General features: G+C 47.2%; 1 protein-coding gene across 1 annotated transcript in view; it reads right to left on the reverse strand.

Moving 5' to 3' along the window:
• The window catches only part of FBN3 (fibrillin 3), a 239039-nt gene that overhangs the window by 121321 nt on the left and 92983 nt on the right, over positions 1 to 24735 (reverse strand). The window contains exon 8 of the mRNA XM_030540813.1: positions 14531 to 14656. Coding sequence (XP_030396673.1) covers positions 14531 to 14656 — 126 coding nt within the window. The remainder of the gene's footprint in view (positions 1 to 14530; positions 14657 to 24735) is intronic.

Genomic DNA, 24735 nt, shown 5'->3' on the forward strand with positions numbered 1-24735 from the left:
GTTCTGCCAGAGGCTCACAAGACCCGGAAACACATTCAAGCTCTATGAGCCTTGCAAAAGCTGTGACAGTTGGGCCTGGGCCTAGTGTGTGGGGCTGGGTGTCTGGTAGCCCAGTACCTGGGGCTGTGGGGGTCAGTGCTGCACCTGCCTAGATTGGCCTGGGTTGAGAAAGTGTCCTCTAAGGAACAGTTCAAATCTTCAGCCAATTCAGCTCCTGTCCCTGGTTTATGAAGGGGGAGAGTCCCATTGGATCAGGTTTTAGGAGTTTTACTGCTACCTATGCCAGCAAGATGACTTTCCCCTGAAATGTAATTGGAATTAATTGCACTGGGGCATTTGATCTGTGGCTTCTATGTAAATTTCATCTCTAATCACAGCTCTGTGACTTGCAGAGAACAGTGACCCCTCCACCTCTTTTAAAGTCAAAGGGATTAAGCCAACTGGGCCTTTCCTCAGACACTTTCTTTTAACCATTTCATTGTGCTGGCTCCAAAATGAATCACTTCTTATGCACAGGGCATTTCCTCTGGCAAAGGAGACTGCAGAGAGAGATAAAGGGAAAGCAGTTTTTAGACTAAGGGCTTGGGGAAAACTGATAGGTGTGCAGGAGCACAGGGTTTGAACAGAGATATCCCTTAGGGAAGGATCTACTAATGGAGATTCTCTATGTCCTAGTAAGGAGGAGAGCATGGAAGATGATCAAATACGGGTAGGATCTGATGAGAAACCAACAAATGAAAAAAAAGTCCCATTCAATTACAGTATATCATGTAATGGCAGACAGCTAAAAAGTGACAATTTTTTAAGTGTGTATATACAAATGCTAGAAGTCTAAATAATAAGATGGGTGAACTAGAGTGCCTCATGTTAAAGGAGGATATTGATATAACAGGCATCACAGAAACCTGGTGGAATGAGGATAATCAATGGGGCACAGTAATACCAGGGTACAAAATATATCGAAAGGACAGAACAGGTCATGCTGGTGGGGGAGTGGCACTAGATGTGAAATAAAGCATTGAGTCAAATGAAGTAAAAATCTTAAATGAACTAAACTGTACCACAGAATCTCTCTGGATAGAAATTCCATGCTCTAATAATAAGAATATAGCAGTAGGGATATACTACCGACCACTTGAGCAGGATGGTGATAGTGAGTGTGAAATGCTCTGCGAGGCTATAAAAATAACAAACTCAATAATAACTATCCTTATATTGACTCTTACACATCACCTCAGGATGGGATGCAGACACAACATTTCTGGACACCTTAAATGACTGCTTCTTGGAGCAGCTAGTCCTGGAACCCACCAGAGGAGAGGCAATTCTTGATTTAGTCCTAAGTGGAGCACAGGACCTGATGCAAGAGGTGAATACAGCTGGACTGCTTGGTAATAGTGACCATAATGTAATTAAATGTACCATCCCTGTGGCAGGGAAAACACCACAGCAGCCCAGCACAGTAGCATATAATTTCAGAAAGGGGAACTACACAAAAATGAGGAAGTAAGTTAAACAGAAATTAAAAGGCGCAGCTCCAAACGTGAAATCCCTGCAAACTGCATGGAAACTTTTTAAAGACACCATAACAGAGGTATACCCCAAATTAAAAAAACATAGTAAGAGAACAAAAAAAGAGCCACCATGGCTAACCAACAAAGGAAAAGAAGCAGTGAGAGGCAAAAAGGTATCCTTTAAAAAGTGGAAGTTAAATCCTAATGAGGAAAATAGAAAGGAGCATAAACTGTGGCAAGCAAAGTGTAAAAATATAATTAGGAAGGACAAAACAGAATTTAAAGAACAGCTAGTCAAAGACTCCAAAAGTAATGGCAACAATTTTTTTAAGTACGTCAGAAGCAGGAAACCTGCTAAACAACCAAAGGGGCCGATTGAGATGCTAAAGGAGCACTCAAGGATGATAAGGCCATTGTGAACAAACTAAACTAATTCTTTGCATCAGTCTTCATGGCTAGATGTGAGGGAGATTCCTAAACCTGACCCATTCTTTTTAGGTGACAAATCTGAGGAACAGTCCAAGATAGAGGTGTCACTAGAGGAGTTTTTGGGACAAACTGATAAACTAAAAAGTAATAAGTCACCAGGACCAGATGAGATTCACCCAAGAGTTCTGAAGGAACTCAAATGTGAAATTGCGGAACTGCTAACTAAGGCTGGCTTTAGGACTTGCAGGGCCCTATTTGAAAGAGCTGCAGCTGAAATGCCGCCGAAGACAGCGGCAGCGATTGAGCTGCCTCCGAAGATAGTGGTGGCAATTTGGCAGCAGCTCAATTGGTTGCTGCTGTTTCAGGCGGCACTTTGGTGGAGGGTGCGGGGCCCCTCCTCCAGCCACTGTATGGCCCTCTTAGGCACGGGGCCCGATTCCTGGGAATCAGGGGAATCATCCTAAAGCCAGCCCTGCTGCTAACTATGGTTTGTAACCTATCATTTAAATCAGCTTCTGTACCAAATGACAGGAGGATAGCTAATGTGATGCCAATTTTTAAAAAGGGCTCCAGAGGTGATCCCAGCAATTACAGGCCGGTAAGCCTGACTTCATTAATGGGCAAACCTGTTGAAACTATAGTAAAGGACAGAATTGTCAGACACACAGATGAGCATAATTTGTTGGGGAAGAGTCAACATGAATTTTGTAAAGGGAAGTCATGTCTCACCAATTCACTAGAATTCTTTGAGGGGATCAATGAGCATGTGGACAAGGGGGATCCAGTGGATACAGTGTACTTAGATTTTCAGAAAGCCTTTGACAAGGTCCCTCACCAAAGGCTCTTACACAGAGTAAGCAGTGATGGGATAAGAGGGAAGGTTCTCTCATGGATTGATAACTGGTTAAAAGACAGGAAACAAAGGGTACGGATAAATGGTCAGTTTTCAGAATGGAGAGAGGTAAATAGTGGTGTCCCCCAGAGGTCTGTACTGGGCCCAGTCCTATTCGACATATTCATAAATGATCTGGAAAAAGGGGTAAACAGTGAGGTGGCAACATTTGCAGATGATACAAAACTACTCAAGATAGTTAAGTCTCAGGCAGATTGCGAAGAGCTACAAAACGATCTCTCAAAACTGCATGACTGGGCAACAAAATGGCAGATGAAATTCAATGTTGATAAATGCAAAGTGATGCACATTGGAAAACATAATCCCAACTATACGTATAACATGATGGGGTCTAAATTAGCTGTTACCACTCAGGAAAGAGATCTTGGAGTCACTGTGGACAGTTCTCTGAAAATATTCACTCAATGTGCAGCGACAGTTAAAAAAGCAAACAGAATGTTGGAAATCATTAAGAAACAGATAGATAATAAGACAGAAAATTTTATATTGCCTCTATATAAATCCATAGTACGCCCACATCTTGAATACTGTATACAGATGTGGTCGCACCATTTCAAAAAAGATAAATTGGACTTGGAAAAGGTTCAGAGAAGGGCAACAAAAATGATTAGGGGTATGGAACAGCTGCCATATGAGAAGAGATTAGTAACACTGGGACATTTCAGTTTATAAAAGAGACAACTAAGAAGGGATATGACTGGTGTGGAGAAAGTAAATAAGGAAATATTATTTACTCCTTCTGATAACACAAGGGTCACCAAATGAAATAAATAGGCAGCAGGTGTAAAACAAACAAAAGGAAGTATTTTTTCACACAATGCACAGTCAATCTGTGGAACTCTTTGTCAGAGGATGTTGTGAAGGCCAGGATCATAACAGAGTTCAAAAAAGAACTAGATAAAGTCATGGAGGACAGGTTCATCAATGGCTATTAGTCAGGATGAGGAGGGATGGTGTCCCTAGCCTTTGTTTGCCAGAAGCTGGGAATGGGAGACAGGGATGGATCACTTGAAAGAATGGAAAGTCACCAGGCAACACATGGGACTGGAAGCCAAGAATTGTGGTGACACTGAGGATACGTCTTCACTACCTGCCATATCGGCGGGTAGCAATCGATTGCTCGGCGATCGATGTATTGCATCTCATCTAGATGCGATATATCGATCCCCGAACGCGCTTACATCGATTCCGTAACTCCACCAACCCGAACGGAGCTGCGGAATCGACAGGGGGAACCGCGGACACCCATCCCGTGCCATGAGAACGGTGAGTAATTCGATCTTAGATACTTCGACTTCAGCTACGTTATTCATGTAGCTGAAGTTGCGTATCTAAGATCGATTTTCCCCAGTAGTGTAGACCAGCCCTGATTCACCACACGGGGTTTGCACTGGTGTAATAATACACGCATGCAGACAGGCTCTGAGGCTCTGGTAAGCGCAGGGAATGATTGGTGTGTCTTTACCTACCTGGCTGGATTGAGTGGTAAATGTTCACCCAGCATTTGAGAGGTAAGGATCGTTATTAAACAGCTGCTTGTAGGCAAGGCCCCATTGTTTTGATCCAGATTAGGCCAGGCTTGAGGGAGTGCTGGGATAGGCCGCAAGTGCCACCATTCCTCACCGTCCAACCCTGGCAATGTTAAATAAGGGAGGGACCCTGGGGTGGGCCAGAGCTCTCTCTTTACAGAGTACCTAGATCTGTAAGGATGGTGCCTCTGAATGACTGCTGCACCCAAACGCATTGCTAGGAGACCATGCTGTGTTTGGAGAGGACACTCCCCCTCCCGGCCCCCACCCCATAGGTCTGTGGGATTCTCCCCATCGGTACAGCTGCCCTGCACCGTACCAGCTGGCCACTAGGCTGCAGCTGGCATCCATCCCTGCAGGCAGGCGGAGGAAGTGTGGCAGTGCTGGCTCTGCTGAGGCACAGACCACCATGCATTTGTGCAGCGGTGGGAGAGACGCAGCCCCTAGGAACTTAGAGGCACTTGGTTCAGTAAACTCAGATGCCTCTGCTCAGCTCCTGAAGCAGCTGTGGTACGTAAAACTATCTCTGAGAAACTAATTTAATCCCTACTTGGCCAGTCTCACTCATAGACACACAGCTGATCCCTGGCCTCTTGGCAGGACCACCCGCAGTTCAGGAGCCACAAGCCCATGGCCTGTGTGGTGTTATTCTGCCTGAGTTACACATACAGTGATCTGGCAGGTTTGCCTGGTAATCTCACTACAGCAAATAATATTGAAGGCAAAAAAAAAGTCCCAAACTAGCACATAGCTCAGCCAAGGCAGGATGAGAGAGACACAGCTGAACCTGTGCTCCCTTAGCGTTAGCAGCACCCCAGTTTGGGAAGGGGTGATGGAACAGTTGTGGTTGTTGGAAAATACTAGCAGGAAGGCTCACAGGGAATTTGAGATTTCTTGAGTGCAAGGTGAGAATGGAAGTGAATTGACACCTGCAGCATATTGCTCAGAGTCATGGCAATCTGGCAAGGGACTGTGCATGTCTGGGGTTTGCTTTTCTTTATTGAACTGCTGCTCAAACCACAGAACTGCCCCGATGTCAACATTTCCTGCATGGCTGGCAAAACAAAGCTGAGAGCCTGGCCTGGGGAGCAGCACAGCTGGGCGGGCAACAGTTTTCCCATCCCATGAAATGTCAAGATTTCAAACATTTTCCCATTCTGCATTGGGACAAAGCTGAGACCTTTCACAGCGTTTTGCAAGAGAGAGAGAGAGAGAGAGAGACCCCGGGATAGCCAGTGCGCTCACCAGGAAGGAGGAGCCTGTCCGGTTTAAGTCCCTGCTCCAAATCAGTCAGACAGAGACCTGAAGCTCGTCTCCTAAATGCCAGCTGGATGAACCAAGCACCACACTCATGGCTCTGCTAAGGTAGCTCCCTCACTGGTGGTTTTGATCAGAAATTCCATCCTGGACTGATGAAGCTTCCCAACAAAAACTGCACTGAAACGGGTTCAATCCCGCAAAAGTTTTGGTTTCACCAAAGTGGCGTTTTCTGATGAAAACCTGTTTAGTTGAAAAGTTCTCACCCACCTCCAGTTAGGATGGGTACTGACAGGAGAGCAAGTGGCAATGTTCTGTCGCCTCTTTCTGGGCATCTCTTTGCTTTCAGATACTTTCACTCCAAACGGAACCCTGCCCCTCCCCTGGTTCTGACCCCTGCTCCTTTACCTGGATGGCTAATGGTGGAATGAAACAAACACTTTTTGAAAGTGGATGGGCCTGGCCCAGCCATTTTTCACTAGGGCAGATCCAGCCCCCTTCCCCTCCTCTTCTCCCTGAGGCCACACACCCCAGGCAGGCCAGTGTGGAGCCTCACTGGGAAGCCCGGGCAGTTGTCGGAGCCGCGTGGACCCTCCACCTGACCATGATGCGGGGGGGCTGAGAGCAGCCCCCTGCCTGTGTCGCCCCACCTGGCCCAGGGCAGATGGAAGTGGAGGGTCTGTGACTCCATGCTGGTTCCCCACAGCTGCTTGTGTGGCTCTTCCCCATCCGGCTCTGGCCGGGGGTGGGGAGGGGACTCCCTGGCCCTGGTTCGGCTTCCAGGTTGGCCAGGGGTGGGGCCTTGGGGGGAAGAAGAGGGGTGGGGCAGGGTCTCGTGGCAGGAGGAGGTGTCCCATTTTGGGAAGGATCTGGCACCCTTGACTGACAGTTACCCTGCAATGGAACTTCAGTCAATAATTCTGTTGATGATGCCCAAGAAGAAATAGAGTCAAGCTCACTCTCTCTTAGCTCAAGTTGTCAACGCTAACAGTAAAAAGCAGGAAAAGCTAACGCACCACAGCTCCGACTCTGAATGCAGGGGAGGGGGATTGGATCAGAGCACAGCCACTTCCCAGAGCAGAAATGCACTTGAAGGAGATTTCCAGTTTGAAAATTGTTCTTTTAAAATTCTGTGTTTGCAAAACACATTCTACAGTAAAGCAGCTCAAGGCAATCACCAGCCTTCTGGAAAGGGTGTTGGCAAGAGTCTCTTTTGTGAGTTTAAACAAACAGTGTGAGGGTGAGGAAACAGTACCACAAAAGTCATATTCCTGTATTACTTCTAGCCACATGGAGTGATTGGATACTTCCTGTCAAACATAGTTGAGTGGACTTTCAATAAGTGTTTAATTTAAAAAAAACTTACAGATTTTTCACTACATCAGCTGCTGTTTGTTCACTCTTTTCATTTTGCCCAGAACAAACAATGAAAACAGACTAGTCAGTTTCAGTCTTTGGCTGTCCTGCCTAGCTCAGTGCTGCCATGTTTGGAGCAAACACTGCAGGAGAATGTTTAAATCCGACTGGAAAATAATTTACCTCAATGAAAAATGTGAAAAAAATTGCTGCGGCGGATATACCACAGTTGCCATTCATAGAGTCACAGATTCCAAGGTCTCTGTGATCTAAACTGTTCCCATATATCAAGCATTACTGCATAGGGGGATACGAAATACTACAGCTATTTCCTGTTTAAGTGCTTGGAAATGGCTGTGGGAGTCAGAACAGGGTCTCAGACACTCTCTGCTCACTCTGGGTACATGTGACTCTTTAATGGGGGCCACTTTAGCTATTAATATTAGCTTTTGTAAAATCTTTATTCCGTTTATTTTATGAAACATAAATTGTGGGTTTCGACTCCCTAACACACACTCTAAATGAATTAAAAAAAAATCCAAATAAAATAAACCGCTTTCAAAATCTGGAATGTGAGGCAAGGACCCAACACGGGTGTCTGCACAAGTTGCCAGAAAAAATACTGTTTGTCCCAAACTGTGACAGCACATGAGCAGCCCATGTTAGCTGAGGGAAATGGCTCCCGCATGATGTATTGACTTTAGATTCAGTCACAGACCGCTAGAGCCAATTAGGCTTTAAACTATTTTTAAACCTTGAGATCCTGATTCTATTTACTTTGCATTTCATGAATCATTTGACAAGTGTGCAAGTCATTAAATGTCTACATTTCTCATCCAAAAAGCATTCAAACACCCCCCTCCTCCCCCCCACCATTGACTTGCATATGCCAACATGTGTGATCTAAGGAAGAAAGGAATTTCATTCTTGTCAAAATCTATTAGCCCCTCTGACAAGGTGACTCTATGGTACATTTTATGTTTGCTTTTCTTGACTGAAACACGATCAGTTTTAGTCCAGGTTCTATGGATCTAAAACAGACTGGAAATTAAATGAGTTCAGTAGCATTTCCCAGGGCTTCCAACAGTGAACTCTACTGCGTAGTTTCCATCACCCCAACAATGACCCCATCACTGCCTCATTTGAAATGAGTGCTCATTTTAAATAACGATGTCTTTGCTCTGCTCAAGATGAATGAACTTCTAGCACTTTGAGACAGATTATGGACTTCATCTCTATTACAGGAAGCGTCCCTACAGAGAAGAAGTAATTGAAGAGATGATGTGTTTAACATAGAAACTATTGTCTGTTCCTGAGAGAAATGGACTATCATATATTTACAAGGGTTGGGTGAAAAATTTCCATCTGTTAAACACACAAGATTCACTCCAGACTCCAAGGCTTGGACGTAGGACAGGATCTAAGTATAGGAAAATCTTCCCTGAATTCCAGTCAGTTATGCTGTAAAGGGTATAGAGAACATATAATCCTTGAATGATTAATAACTATTAATTTCTCCTGGCCCTCAAAAATTAGAAAAGCCATCCATCTCTGTTTCTCCCAAAATAGGATCCTCCTAATAAAAACAATACAAACTTTGTTCACATTATGTGAGATACTTTGATTTTGTCTACACTGGAACCTGAACAACAAAACTTTTGTTGTTCAGAGGTTTGAAAAAAATACCTCCTCCCCGAATGACAAAAGTTTTGTCAATGAAAAGCACCAGTGCGAACAGTGCCCTCCTGCCGACAAAGCTACCACTGCTCATTGGGGTGGAAGTTTTTTGTAGGTGAGAGAGCCACAACAAAGTGGCTACACTGCACACCTTTAGCAGCACAACTGTAGTGGCACAGCTCTGTCACCAAAAGGTGCGTAGTGTAGACACAGCCTTTGTCTAAGGACCCACAGAACAACTCCAGTTAGGAATTCCAGTCCCCAAGAATATGAACTAAAATGGCTAGATGAGATGATTGTTAGGGTATGTCCAGACTACCCGCCGTATCGGCAGGTAGTGATTGATTTATCGGGGATCGATATATCGCGTCTCATCTAGACACGATATATCGATCCCCGAACGCGCTCCCCGTCGACTCCAGAACTCTACTGGAGCGAGTGACGGTAGTAGAGTTGACGGAGGAGCCGCGGACATCGATCCCGTGCCATGAGGACGGGAGGTAAGTAAGTCGGAATAAGATACTTCGACTTCAGCTACAGTATTCCTGTAGCTGAAGTTGCGTATCTTACATCAACACCCCTCCTAGTGTAGACCAGGCCTCATTCACCTAGGTAAGAATTTCTCATCATTTACATATGTATAAAACCTCTTTCTCCCTCCCAATGGCTAAACAGAACTCTCAAAAGTCACCAGGAAACGGTGTCACACCACTATGCTATGCAAAGTGGCCCATTGTCCACTGTGAGTGGCGCAAGAGATGGGTGGGAAACTGTGAGTAAAACCAATTACAATTAATTTGATGCAAGACAGAAGGTCAAATGGGGCAAACTGATCATTACCCCAAGAAATCCAAATCTCCTTCCCATCCCAAATGATAAATATCCTCTGGATAGTTTGATTTGTCCCATCATTATGTCTTTCACCCTAAATTGGAAGCTGCACATCTGTTTGCCTTATGCCTCTCTGGTGGTAGACAGTGTCCCCTGTTCTGCTGCAAGCCCTAAATAACATGAACGGCACATGTGCAATCCAAGACTGTGTGAAATGTGGCCATTACATTTGGAAGATTATATGGGATCTTGGTTTTCACTATAAATAATGGCGCCACTCTAGAAGTAATAGGAACTGTATGGCTCAAAGAAAAAGGAATGTTGAAAGATATAAACCATGGTATAAAAGATGTTTGCTTAAAAAAGGTGAAATTCCAATGAATAATGTGCCTAATATTGAAATAAAATCCTTGAAATGAATTAAACATAAAAAACCTCCGACAAGAAAAGGATCAAAGAAATTTATTCTGCACCAGCACCCATCTACTGGATACCGAAGGAAGCAGCAGAGAAATTAGGAGCAGAAAACTAAGCACTAAGGTTATGTCTCCACCGTATCCAGACACCCGCAGCTGGCCTGTACCAGGCGACTGGGGCTTGTGGGGCTCGGGCTGCAAGGCTGTTTCACTGCTGTGTAAACTGCCAAGCTTGGGCTGGAATCTGGGTTCTAGGAATGGGTTCCCTAGGGAGGTGGTGGAATCTTCTTCCTTAGAGGTTTTTAAGGTCAGGCTTGACAAAGCCCTGGCTTGGATGATTTAGTTGAGGATTGGTCCTGCTTTGAGCAGGGGGTTGGTCTAGATACCTCCTGAGGTCCCTTCCAACCCTGATATTCTATGGTTCTATGATTTTATGACCAGTGGGGTGGGAGGGTCCCAGAGCTCAGGCTGAAGCCTGAGCTGGAAATCTATTCAAGGCTCATGAGCCCGAGACAGCTGGGAAGGGCCAGCCATGGATTTTTCTTTCCTATGTAGACATACCCTCCCCTGGCAAGCGTCTGACAAAAATCAGATGGTGAGCTACTCCAGCCAATCATGGAGCAAGGGTTTATAAAACTAAGCTTGCCATGTGGGATCCCAGAGTTGACTGAACCCACAATAAAGTAGCAGAATCCAGAAGTGCATCAGTGCCCAGACCATCAGGTGGAAAGGACGCTCCTCATTCCAGGGTTAACTGGATAAGAAGATGTCATGAGATTACATTTCAAAGTCTGTATTTCTCCTTCTATTCTTCAATATAAATAACCGCAGGTCTGTCATATTGTTGACTCTGCACGCTCTAGTGAAATTTCTAACCATATTTTAGATTTCAGAGTGGTAGCCGTGTTATTCTGTATCAGCAAAAGCAACTAGGAGTCCTTGTGGCACCTTAGAGACTAAGAAATTTATTTGGGCATAAGCTAGAACCCACCTCATCAGATGCATGAAGTGAAAAATACAGGAGCAGGTATAAATACATGAAAGGATGGGGATTGCTTATTTTAAATTGTAACTAATGCTATAACCTGCCCTCCTTTATAGGTCACAGCAAATTGGCCTAAGAGAGATTTGAGCCATAACTCTAAGCAACTCCTTTTGATGTTCTACATAACATAAGAATGGCTATAATGGGTCAGACCAAAGGTCCATCCAGCCCAGTATCCTGTATGCCGACAGTGGCCAATGCCAGGTGGGAGTGAACCTAACAGGTAATGATCAAGTGATCTCTCTCCTGCCATCCATCTCCACCCGCTGACAAACAGAGGCCAGGGACGCCATTCCTTACCCATCCTGGCTAATAGCCATTAATGGACTTAACCTCCATGAATTTATGTAGTTCTCTTTTAAACACTGTTATAGTCCTGGCCTTCACAACCTGCTCAGGTAAGGAGTTCCACAGGTTGACTGTGCGCTGTGTGAAGAAGAACTTCCTTTTATTTGTTTTAAACCTGCTGCCCATTAATTTCATTTGGTGACCCCTAGTTCTTATATTATGGGAACAAGTACATAACTTTACCTTATTCACTTTCTCCACACCACTCATGATTTTATATACTTCTATCATATCTCCCCTTAGTCTCCTCTTTTCCAAGCTGAAAAGTCCTAGCCTCTTTAATCACTCCTCATATGGGACCTGTTCCAAACCCCTAATCATTTTAGCTGCCCTTCTCTGAACCTTTTCTATTGCCAGTGCATCTTTTTTTGAGATGAGGAGACCACATCTGTACGCAGTATTCGAGATGTGGGCGTAACATGGATTTATATATAAGGGCAATAAGATATTCTCCGTCTTATTCTCTATCCCTTTTGTAATGATTCCTAACATCCTGTTTGCTTTTTTGACTGCTGCTGCACACTGCGTGGATGCCTTCAAAGAACTGTCTACGATGACTCCAAGATCTCTTTCCTGATTAGTTGTAGCTAAATTAGCCCTATCATATTGTATGTATAGTTGGGGTTATTTTTCCCAATGTGCATTACTGTACATTTATCCACATTAAATTTCATTTGTCATTTTGTTGCCCAGTCACTTAGTTTTGTGAGATCTTTTTGAAGTTCTTCACAGTCTGCTTTGGTCTTAATTATCTTGAGCAGTTTAGTATAATCTGCAAACTTTGCCACCTCACTCTTTACCCCTTTCTCCGGATCATTTATGAATAAGTTGAATAGGATTGGTTCTAGGACTGACCCTTGGGGAACACCACTAGTTACCCCTCTCCATTCTGAAAAATTACCATTTATTCCTAACCTTTGTCCCCTGTCTTTTAACCAGTTCTCAATCCATGGAAGGATCTTCCCTCTTATCCCATGACAACTTAATTTACATAAGAGCCTTTGGTGAGGGACCTTCTCAAAGGCTTTCTGGAAATCTAAGTACACCTTGTCCACTGGATCCCCCTTGTCCATATGTTTGTTGCCCCCTTCAAAGAACTCTAATAGATTCGTAAGACATGATTTCCCTTTACAGAAACCATGTTGACTTTTGTCCAACAATTTATGTTCTTCTATGTGTCTGACAATTTCATTCTTTACTATTGTTTCAACTAATTTGCCCAGTACTAAACGTTAGACTCACTGGTCTGTAATTGCTGGGATCACCTCTAGAGCCCTTTTTAAATATTGGCCTTACATTAGCTATCTTTCTGTCATTGGGTACAGAAGCTGATTTAAAGGACAGGTTACAAACCATAGTTAATAGTTCTGCAATTTCACATTTATAATGTGATCCCTACTGTTATATTCTTATTAGAGCATAGAATTACTATCCAGAGAGGTTCAATGGAACATATGGATTCATTTAAGATTTTTACTTCATTTGATTCTACATTTTCTTTCACATATAGTGCTATCCACTCCCCCCCCCACCCCCGCATGACCTGTTCTGTCCTTCCAGTATATTTTGTGCCCTGGAATGATTGTGTCCCATTGATTGTCCTCACTCCACCACGTTTCTGTGATGCCTTATGTATCAATATCCTCCTTTAACATGAGGCACACTAGTTCACTCATCTTATTATTTAGACTTCTCGCTTCTGTGTACAAGCACTTTAAAAACTTGTCAGTTTATTTGTCTGCCCTTTTCTAAAGTTGTCCCTTGCAAAGTAAACCACTGAAATAACAGAGATCACACTTTTAAAAGGACCTTAAAGTCAAGTCCATCCTTGCTCCTTGGAGAAATACTCGAAAGAGGATAGAAGTGTGGGGTACTAAACTGATGAGTGGTGTCATAAATAAATGTCGTAAGAAATCCTGATGATGGGCATTGTTCCTTGGTGTATCTGCTCAGCCTCAACCATAGCCTGACAACTGCTTGCAAGACTGTATTGGTGTGTGCAGTACATACCTAGAACACTGGCTGTGTCTACACTTGATTGGTGAACTATTGTTTGCATATTGGTGTGGTTCTGGGTGAATTCACAAATTGTTGACTGGTTAGGAATAACCAAGTGTTCTGATTTGAGAAACACCATTCAATTGTTCAAGTTAAAAGTTGATCTGAAAAGAACCCTGCATTAAATCAGGAAACTAACGCTCCCTGGACTCAGGAAAGAGGGACTATCCTATTTGTTTCCATTCTAATAGTGGCTGTAACACTCAGCAAATTGGCAACTCCAGTTTGTTAGATTTCAGCTTTAAGATCTAACTGGCACCAGAGCACACTCACAAAACGGACCCCTGTCACGCTCACAATGAGAGGCATTGAAGTATAGACACTTTGGGCCAAGTTCAGAACTGGTGTAAGCAGGTACACTGAAGTTAATGGAGTGGCACACACTTACACCAGCTATGCATGTGTGAGTTCTGCAGCATGGTCACTAGCTGAAATAGGCAGGTGTTGTGGGTTCCATATGGCCCTGGGAGTCATTTTGTATCCAGAAATCAGATACTAGGGAAGGAACACAGCTACACAGTAAATGAAATTCTGCAACAGGAATGCACCTTGGGAACTCCAAGTGTCTCCAGTCAGCATGTATCACATCCTGTTCCCCTCATGCTGATGGCTGGCACAAGCTGTGTGGGTCATTTTACTGTAACATTTGACTGCTACATTGGGTACCGCACACGTACCCCCTGTGGGGTGCATACTACTGGCCTGTGGAGAGTTCCCTGGCTCTGTACACACCAGTGTGTAGGGCATGTCCAGCTGGCTGATGTAAGTGCCATTAGCTGGTGTAAGATGCACATAGCACTGGCTGGGGTGTGGACAAGCTAGCAATTGGTGCATCCCCTGTTAGCGGGCATGCAGGGTATGGAAGCTGCTACCTGGGCTATGTGTGAGCAAACAGTGCACATGTAGAATGGGTTGATGTACTCAGCATATGCTGCTGTCTCGCTAGCCAGAGCACCATGTTGTTGACTAATGTTTTTCAGCTGAATTAAGAGGGTCCAATGATAGCTCTCAGCATTCTGCATGTAAATACGGATCGCTTTGGTTCCACAGGGCACTGTGCGACACTGATAGGGAACACTAATGAAATACTATTCCTGGCCAGGACTAAACCTTGGATCTCTGACTCCTTTCTAACCTAGAGCTGTCTGCCGTCTTACCAATGCAGCGGGATCCATCTGGACTGGTCATGAAGCCGCGCGGGCATGTGCACACATAGCTTCCTGCTGTGTTGGTGCACTCGCCACCATCACACACACTGGAGATTGTGGTGCACTCGTCCACATCTGGAAAAGAACAAACCACCAGGGATTAGTCTTCTCTGCAAAGATGATTTGTACCATCTTCTCTGCTGATCTACACAGAGGCCCCTCGGCCAAAGGCAGCTGGAATTCCAGGCTGCCACCTGCACTCCAAGGGGCCCTGGCTGGCCTCTGCCAGCCGTTTGGGCAATATCTTCAGCGGACATTTTTGTAGGGTTGAGACACTGTGATTATCCCTCTCCTCCATCCCCATTATTCTGCATGGCTCTTTACCATGGGGTTCAGCTGAGGGCAGAAGAGAGGAATGTCAGGAGAAAGGCTGTTTGGAGCTTTCCTGGCTGACTGCCAGTAGAGACCCTGGGCTCCCCTGCAAAACCTCTCCAGCCAGGAGCTCCTGCTCAGCTAGGCAAAGCCACTCAGGGAAAGAGCTGGGCTTCAGGGGCTTTGCTGCACTTCTCAGCCCTTCAGCTCCACGCACTGCTAAAACACCTGCTGCTCCCACCAAAGGGCAGTGCATGTGTCTGCCAAGCCACTCGCCCATATCCTGAATCAAAGCCAAAGCACGCTCTCCCACGGCCACTAGGCAACTGCGCAAATGCTGTCGTTGCCATACGCATGGCAAGCCATGGTCCTGCACCCCTCCCTCCCCGTCCCAGCCAGTAGGTAAGTCAGGCTGTTGTATCATCTTCAAAAGGGAGAATACTGGCTGGTGCCCTCTGTGCTCCTGGGAGCTCCTGCAGTGACCCAGCACTGGGGTTACCCACCCAACTGGCACCACAACATTCTAAGGTGGCAGAAAGGGTTTTGTATAGCACTCTGCTGTCAGGGTTAGTGGGTGCCAGTCACTCGTCTCTCTGTCTCCGTCTATCTCACTCACTCTCTTTCCCAGCAACCTTTACTGCACCACCATTAGTGTGTATTTAGACTTTGCTATTAAGGATCTTTTTGCAAGTTAGCAAAATGGACAAGACAGGGCATGGCTAGATGGGCAGACACTTGGAGTCCACCTCCACTTGTCTGAGAGTACTAGGGAGTGATTCCAAAACCAGGGAACAGACCATGAGAAAAGAACCTCTGGGAATCTGGGTGATCAGTAATGCCCCACATGTACCCCCACATCAGTGCCCATTGGCCCTGCTGCAGGATGCCACCGGTGAGGGAGAGGGTCCAAACCAGAACCAACTGTGAGGTGCTGCCAGACATGTATGTCCACAAGCTCTGCCAAGCCCTTCTCTCTCTGCAGCTCCCTCGGACTGCGCTGCGTGTGTTAGACAAGGAGACGAGATGAACACTGAGTCAGCGTCTTCTTGCAGGACAACAGAAGGCAAGTCCCAAAGAAATTACAACAAGTCTTTTCACAGCTGAATCCAGCAATATGGCCTGCAGGCTGATCCGGAGGCTGTGAAATGCAGCCCGGAGTTCAGAGGCCCTGGGACTAACAAGAACTGTTACACGATTAGTGAAACACACGCAACACGCCTTGCAGTAAGATAGCCACGTCCATCGGAGTGTGTCAAAGCATTCCCCACAAATCAGTGAATGAACTCCCACTGTCCCAGAGAGAGAGGACAATGTTGCTCCCAGGCTACGGCTGGGTAAAAGCAAACCTGGAGAGGTCATGCCCAGTGCAGGGTTCACTAGAAATTCTGTGGCAGAGCTGGGACCAGAAGCCAGTTCTGCTGCTGCACCTTGAGCTGTAGCTTCAAGACCATCCTCTCCCTTCCTATACATTTGAATTCCCATAGTTCTGAACCTGCCAACAGATGCCAGCTCCTGGGGCCCGTTCCTAACTATGGCAGCCCACAATTCATAATCTGACCCAGTGCAAAAGTCTGACAGCCAAGAGCTGAGCTGGAAAGAGCAGATGTGCTGGAGCTCAGTGTACTCCAGAGATTGGGGGGACGTGAGCCTGGAGATTCACCAGGCTTCCAGATCTCCCCTGGCTAATATCCACAACAGCAGAACCAAAAATGTTTGTCTGATTATTTATTTCTATTGCTTCCTTTCTATTGATCAGTGTTAATAAACTGCACGCGTAACCCACGCATCTCCTGGGGGTGAGGTTCTGTCCCATCTAGTGGCACCGAGACCATTGAGAGAGAGAGATTGAGTCTGCTCTATGGCCTTAGCCAGCAGCCAGTTGGCTCTTAGCTCGTGTGGCAGAGGCTCATACACTAAGCTCCGTGAGGTCCCAGGTTTGATACTGCCCACCACCTTCCAGCGTCTGTCAGCATTACACATGGCCTAGCTAGAGTCTGCAGCCCAGAGAGCCCATAGGCTATAACATGCCAGAACACAAGGCTAAGGGGCAAGGAGAAGGAATAAAACTGAACAATTCCCTACAATGAGGTGCTTCATGCTATCTGCTACAGGAGCAACACAGGTGCTTTACAATGAGCCCATAAACTGCAAGTATTATCCAATTGTTTGCAAAATGCATCACTGCTAGAAACTGCAAGGGACTGATCTGTAAGCAGGGGCTGCAGGTCACGTGAGATGAGTTCGTCATCAGCAGGCTGCACAGGTCTGGGGCTGTAGAGTGCTATGTAAGGGGCTGTAGATTTGCCCTTTATTCACAACTGAAATCCGTGTTTCAAAGTTGAGCTGGAACTAGAATCCAGCTGACAGTTCTGCACCCAGAGAGACTGGCTGCTGGCTCCGGTTCAGCCGGGTGATGAGAGATGGTGGGAATGTGCCAAAGGGCTTTCAGAGAGGCCAAACTTTCAGGATTTGGCAGCCAGCAAAAACAATCATCTCTGCTAAGCAGCTTTATTTATTGTATTTTTAAACCATCACATGTTTGTGAATGGACCAGGAAGGGGCTCTGTGCAATGCAGGGGCTTTGCATATAAACCTCTGGGGCTGGCAGGAGGTTAACAGGAAAGAACTGGGCAAGTTTTGCTCCTTCTGAAGCACTTTTCCAATGTGACCGGCCTAATGCTGCAGCATGCAGCCTGGTAGCATCAGCAGAGAGAGACTAGGCTCTGTGCTGGATACAAGGACATCTGCCCCAAAGCAGGCACAGGCTATCTGATTGTCACTGCTAGCATGACAGCATGGAGGTTTGTTCCATTAGCAGAGACCACTTACAATTTAGTGAAGGAACGTACCATCCACACTGCTGGTAAAGGGCACGCAGTCCATCAATTGGTACTGGGGACCCGAAGGGCCAGGGTTCAAATTATGCTGATCGCCCATAGAGGTGGGGCTTTTATTGTAGGCACAAAGAATGCAGATCACACTTAGTGGATGAGGGCCTGTATCCTAGAAAGTGTTGACTCTGGAAAAGACTTAGGATCTCTGTGATCCCTCAGTTGCTAGCAGAGCTAATGCTATCCATGGGATGCATAGGGAGGTTGAGATCAAAGAGGAGATGAAACAGAATAAGCAGCTCACTCAGAACGAGAGCCAAGCCTGGGGCAGGCACCGGAGAGCCAGGAGTTCCATCGCCTCCTTGTGGAGGCCCTCTGCACTGCAGGCAGCGAGTGCAGTCCCCTGGTGCATTAGTGTTGGAAAACCAGTGAGGAAACCCTGCAGAGTGTCAGTGCTGCTCCCTGGGCCCCTTCCTCATGGCAGCAGCGCTCTCTCAGGAGTCTCTCAGCACACTGGGGTCAGATCTCTCCCTCCCGCCCTGGAGGGGATTCCCCAGGCGGGATTGCTGATTTACCATTCCCTTGGGAAGGGGAAAGCCCAGAGGCTTGGAGAGGGGACAGCAGCAATGACAATGTCAATTTCCCCTGTAGCTCTGAAGTACTTTACTAGGCTGGTACCCATTATTATAGGAGTCACATGCGTAGCCACATATGACAACCACGATAATATCATCATCGTTGTCAGCGATGGACTCCCAACAACCCATTATTATAGGTACACATTTGCATTCCAAGTTTGTAGGTGCAGACGTTGAGGCTCAGAGGGGCCAAGGTCCCACGGCAAATCAGAGTCAGAATCTGGATTAGCAGCCAAGTCGCTAGGTCCTTGCCTCTCTCCCCCCTGATGCGAGCCCCTCCCACAGAGCATTGGGAATGAAGGCAAGGGCTTTTCATCCAGCAGAGAAAGCTTTCATTATGACTCCTATGGGTTGTTTGGACTCAAGTCATTTTACTGGGTTTCAGCAACACCTCCACAATGGCTTTGACCCAAGGAGGCAGAGTCATGTATACCATGGATCTTAATTCCCCACATCCTGCTGTGTTGTAAACCAGCTGGGCTCAGCTGCAGTATAAACTGGCTGGTTCTTTTCCCCCCAAATGATGAGGAACTACAGAAAGTGGTGATTAAAGCGTGGGGTTGGAGATCGTGTTGGCTTGCCTGGATTAGAGTAGACATACGCCATCCCCCAGTTGCGTGGCTCAGACTGGACTCTCTAATAAACTTGGAAAAAGGAGAGGCACTTCACAAAAATAAAAAAATCTCTGCAGTGAGGAACACTCACTCCTCTGCATCTCCAACAGAGCCAGCCTGGGCTGTTAGTCTACAAGTCTAGTCTGTTAGTCTATAAGGTGCCACAGGACTCTTTGCTGCTTTTACAGATCCAGACTAACACGGCTACCCCTCTGATACTTGACACCATGCAAGGCACTGCATTTAGCCGTATGGAGTGGTAATCCATCAACCTCATGAAGAAACTTGCACAAATACAGACAGATATCATCTTCCTTTCCAAATGCAAACAGATGGACATCATACCAAATGGACTAAAGGTAAAAAATCCACTGCTATCTACATACTACACAGACCACAGTGAGAGATTATGCCATACTCTATCAAAGAAACTGAGGAACCACCTGATCAGCATCCTATACAGCAAACAGGAAAACATCAAAAAAGAGCTCTCCAACCTGGAGACTCTCATTAATAACCAAACTTCCATACAAACGGACTTCACTAAAATAAGACAGGAGATCTACATTACTCACTTCACCTCTCTACAAAGGAAAAAGGACTGTAAGCTGTCTAAACTCCTACCTGCCTCATGGGGCCACAACCATGGTACCCCCAACCCACCCAGCAATATCATCAATCTATCCAACTACACACTCAGCCCAGAAGAAAAGACTGTCCTATCTCGGGGACTCTCTTTCTACCCTGCCACCTCCACCAACATGATACAGTTCTGCGGCGATCTGGAAGCCTACTTCCGCCGTCTCCGACTCAAAGAATACTTTCAGGACAACACTGAACAGCGCACTGATACGCAGGTACCCTCCCACCAACAGCACAAGAAGAAGAGCTCCACATGGACTCCTCCTGAGGGTCGAAATGACAGTCTGGACCTCTACATTGAATGCTTCCGCTGAAGTGCACAGGCAGAAATTGTGGAAAAACATCGCTTGCCTCATAACCTAAGTCGTGCAGAACACAATGCCATCCACAGCCTCAGAAACCACCCAGACATTATCATCAAAAAGGCTGATAAAGGAGGTGCTGTTGTCATCATGAACAGGTCTGACTACCAAAAGGAGGCTGCCAGACAGCTCTCCAACACCAAATTCTACAGACCACTTCCCTCAGATCCCACTGAGGAATACACTAAGAAACTGCACCATCTACTCAGGACACGCCATACACTGACACTGGAACAAATCAACATTCCCTTAGAGCCCCAACCAGGGTTATTCTGTCTACTACCCAAGATCCACAAACCCGGAAATCCTGGATGCCCCATCATCTCGGGCATTGGCACTCTCACTGAAGGACTGTCTGGATATGTGGACTCTCTACTCAGACCCTATGCCACCAGCACTCCCAGCTATCTCCGCGACACCACTGATTTCCTGAGGAAACTACAATGCATTGGTGACCTTTTAGAAAACACCATCCTAGCCAACAGGGATGTAGAGGCTCTCTACACAAACATCCCACACGCAGATGGAATACAAGCTGTCAGGAACAGTATCCCTAATGATGCCACAGCACAACTGGCTGCTGAGCTCTGTGCCTTTATCCTCACACGCAACTATTTCAAATTTGATGACAATATATATCCCCAGATCAGTGGCACAGCTATGGGCACCCACATGGCACCATAATATGCCAAAATTTTTATGGCCGACCTGGAACAACGCTTCCTCAGCTCTCGTCCACTCACGTCCCTTCTCTACCTACGCTACATTGATGATATCTTCATCATCTGGACCCATGGGAAGGAGTCTCTGGAAAAATTCCACCACAGTTTCAACAGCTTCCACCCCACCATCAACCTCAGCCTGAACCAATCTACACGGGAGGTCCACTTCCTAGACACCACGGTGCAAATAAGTGATGGTCACATTACCACCACCCTATACCGAAAACCTACCAACCACTATGCCTACCTTCATGCCTCCAGCTTCCATCCCGGGCACATCACACGATCCATTGTCTACAGCCAAGCACTGAGGTACAACGGCATCTGCTCTAACCCCTCAGACAGAGACCAACACCTACAAAATCTCCACCAAGCATTCTCAAAACTACAATACTTGCATGAGGAAATAAGGAAACAGATCAACAGAGCCAGACGTGTACCCAGAAGCCTCCTACTGCAAGACAAACCCAAGAAAGAAACCAACAGGACTCCACTGGCCATCACATACAGTCCCCAACTAAAACCTCTCCAGCGCATCATCAGGGACCTACAACCCATCCTGGACAATGATCCCACACTTTCACAGGCCTTGGGTGGCAGACCAGTCCTCGCCCACAGGCAACTTGCCAACCTGAAACATATTCTCACCAGTAACTGCACACCGCACCATAGTAACTCTAGCTCAGGAACCAACCCATGCAACAAACCTCGATGCCAACTCTGCCCACATATCTACACCAGCAACACCATTGCAGGACCTAACCAGATCAGCCACACCATCACTGGTTCATTCACCTGCACGTCCACCAATGTAATATACGCCATCATATGCCAGCAATGCCCCTCTGCTATGTACATCGGCCAAACTGGACAGTCGCTACAGAAAAGGATAAATGGACACAAATCAGATATTAGGAATGGCAATATACAAAAACCTGTAGGAGAGCACTTCAACCTCCCTGGCCACACTATAGCAGATCTTAAGGTGGCCATCCTGCAGCAAAAAAACTTGAGGACCAGACTTCAAAGAGAAACTGCTGAGCTTCAGTTCATCTGCAGATTTGACTCCATCAGCTCAGGATTAAACAAAGACTGTGAATGGCTTGCCAATTACAAAACCAGTTTCTCCTCCCTTGGTTTTCACACCTCAACTGCTAGAACAGGGCCTCATCGTCCCTGATTGAACTACCTCATTATCTCTAGCTTGCCTGCATATAAATACCTGCCCCTGGAAATTTCCACTACATGCATCTGACGAAGTGGGTATTCACCCACGAAAGCTCATGCTCCAAAACGTCTGTTAGTCTATAAGGTGCCACAGGACTCTTTGCTGCTTTTGCAGATCCAGACTAACTAGTGATGTTGCAAACTCCAAAATGTGTGAGATCCACTGCATCTCTGTGATGCACCCAGAAGCTCCAAGATGAGAATTAAGCCATTAAGGCAGGTCTGCCCAGAGGATTCAGGGGGCCTGGAGTCTTCGGCGGCGGGGGGTCCCGCATTAAGGTTGTTCAACAAGGAGGGGGAAAGACATCTGAATGCTCCAAGTGAGGCACTCCGTGCTGGGAGTCAGACACTGTGGTGCTATGGTGAGGTGATAGATAGATGTTGTGCACCACAATGTTTGCCCTTCTACATTCAGGAAGGGCTGAGAGACTCTAGTTTAATTTCAGGTGGTCCAAGGACTAGCATCCATTCCCCCATGTGAGCTCCCCACAGTCTGACCAGAGAGAAAGGGAACTTCTGTCCTTTCCTTTTCTGGCATTTCCAAACCCAAAGGGCCGAGTGGAAATAACGCAATTCCTTTCATGGGACCTCCCCAATCTCAGTCATAAGTCAACAGAGCGTGTGAGTGACAGCAGGGGAGCATTGTCAAATGATATACTGGGAGGAAAACTGCATTCCTCTGAGCCCCGCTCCAGCTCCTACGCGCTCCATTGGGAGCTCCAGGGGCAGTGCCTGCGGATGGGGCAGTGTGAAGAGATGCCTGGCTGCACCTCCACATAGGAGCTGGAGAAGGGACATGCCGCTTCTTCCAGGAGCCACTTGAGGTAAGCGCCACTCAGAGCCTGCACCCCCTGAGCCTCTCCCCATTCCCCAACCCCCTGCCCCAGCCCTGATCCCCCGCCTGCCCTCCAAACTCTTCAGTTGCAGCCCAGAGCCCCCTCCTGCACCCCAAAGCCCTCATCACCAGCCCCACCCCAGAGCCTGCAACCCCTCCCACACCCCAACCCCAATTTTGTGAGCATTCATTGCCCAGCATACCATTTCGATTCCCTGATGTGGCCCTAGGGCCAAAATGTTTGCCTACCCCTGTGCTTAGAGCTCACACACATTCATGCCAGCGTCTCCAGAACTCCAGTTTGCTCCTTGCTCAGCAATTCCAGCTCTTTGATGCTCTGAGCTCTGACAGCTGAAACTTAGCAAGGCAGCAGTGCAAATCCACAGAAAACACTCCCCAACACCTGGGCCCCTAGTTATTACGTGGGTCTCCCCTGGCATTTAATTACAGGCCTCTGTTTGGCTAGGATTTGCAGAACGCTCCAAGGACAGAAGTTTCATGAAGTGAACACTGGTTGTACTATTTGAAATAGCTGTTTAAAATGTTTGCACCACTCTCCTTCCTCGCTTATTATCAGACATCTAGAGCCAGTCACCAGGCAAGCATCTCATTAGATCAAAATGTATGATGCTGCACCAGTGACCCCAGAAACGTGTGTGAGGAGAGCTGTGTTCTGTGCTTAAGGAAAGACACCCCCGGTCCAAAGGGCAAAACAATCTGCAAATGCTCTTGCCCTGCAAAGCCTGGGGAAGGTGAGAATGGTGGAGAAGAAAAGTCGGGCAGAAATGCACGGCTGTCCTGTCCTGTTAGAAAGCTGCCTCTGGAAGGAAGCTTGCTAGTGAGTGCTGCAGTTTTCTGTAGCCTTTATTTTTCCCTCCATCACATCTCTGTTATTGACTTCTCTGTATCCCGGGTCTCAGAGTTAGATTCACTCAGCGTTGAAGCCCAGAAAGAGCCTGATATGATTGGACTTGTATGCGTGTCCCTGGTAACACCCTTAGGCCAGTCCTGGCCAGGGGTCTCCAGCAGCACAAATGGTGTGTCTACAGTGCAGCTGGCAACCAGCCTCCCAGACAGACTGACTTGTGCTTGTGGGGCACGAGCATGCTAAAAATAGCGCCCGAATGTTATGACTCCAGCGGAGACTCAAGCCAGCTGCCCAAGCCCGGGGGCAGGTCGGTCTGAACTTGGCTGGATAGCTCAAGGCTATGCTGGAGCCATAATGCTAACCTGAGCCCAGTGAGCAGGGCCATCCCTAGCCATTTTGGTGCCCTACACAGCCCCCACATGGGGGGACTATGTGGGGCCCAAGGCCTCTGCGGGGTGGCTGGCCCCAGGCCTCGGGGTGTGGGGGGCGGGGCTGGCCCTAGGCCTCCGCAGGGAGAGGGCTGGGGGGAAGGGGAGAAACTGCCCCCCTGCCCCAGCCCACACAGCTTTGCTCCCCTGGCTCCCAACCTTGGGGGGCAGGGGGTACTGCCCCCCAGCACTCGCCAGCGGCGCAGCTTGGAGCCAGGGGAGCAGAGCAGGCTGGGGTCGGGTCGCTCCACTTACCATGCGGTGAGTGCAAGCCCGTACCCTGCAGCAATCCTCGGGAGTGGGGGCGGGACTGGGGCGGAGCAGGGGCGGGAAGAGCTGGGGCTGGGGCGGAGCAGGGGCGAGGCCATGGGGAAGAGGCGGAGCAGGTGCTGGAGCAGTACGCAGCTGTGCGGAGCACCAGGAAATGTGGTGCCCCAAGTTCCCCGGTGCCCCACGCAGCAGCGTACTTTGCGTATGGGTAGGGACGGCCCTGCCTGTGAGTCTGTCTAGCTCGCCCCAGGTGCGGCACTGACATCCCCACACTGTCTACGTCAATCCTGTTTCAATTCTCAGTTAACAGGAAAGCAACGCTCCGTGCACTTCACACCTCTGACAATGGCAGACATCAGTGTAAATGCTGATTTTGGACCCAGTCTCCATTTCGCTGGGTTGCAC

The sequence above is a fragment of the Gopherus evgoodei genome, chromosome 22, assembly GCF_007399415.2.
Source record: "Gopherus evgoodei ecotype Sinaloan lineage chromosome 22, rGopEvg1_v1.p, whole genome shotgun sequence".
Classification (NCBI taxonomy): domain Eukaryota; kingdom Metazoa; phylum Chordata; order Testudines; family Testudinidae; genus Gopherus; species Gopherus evgoodei.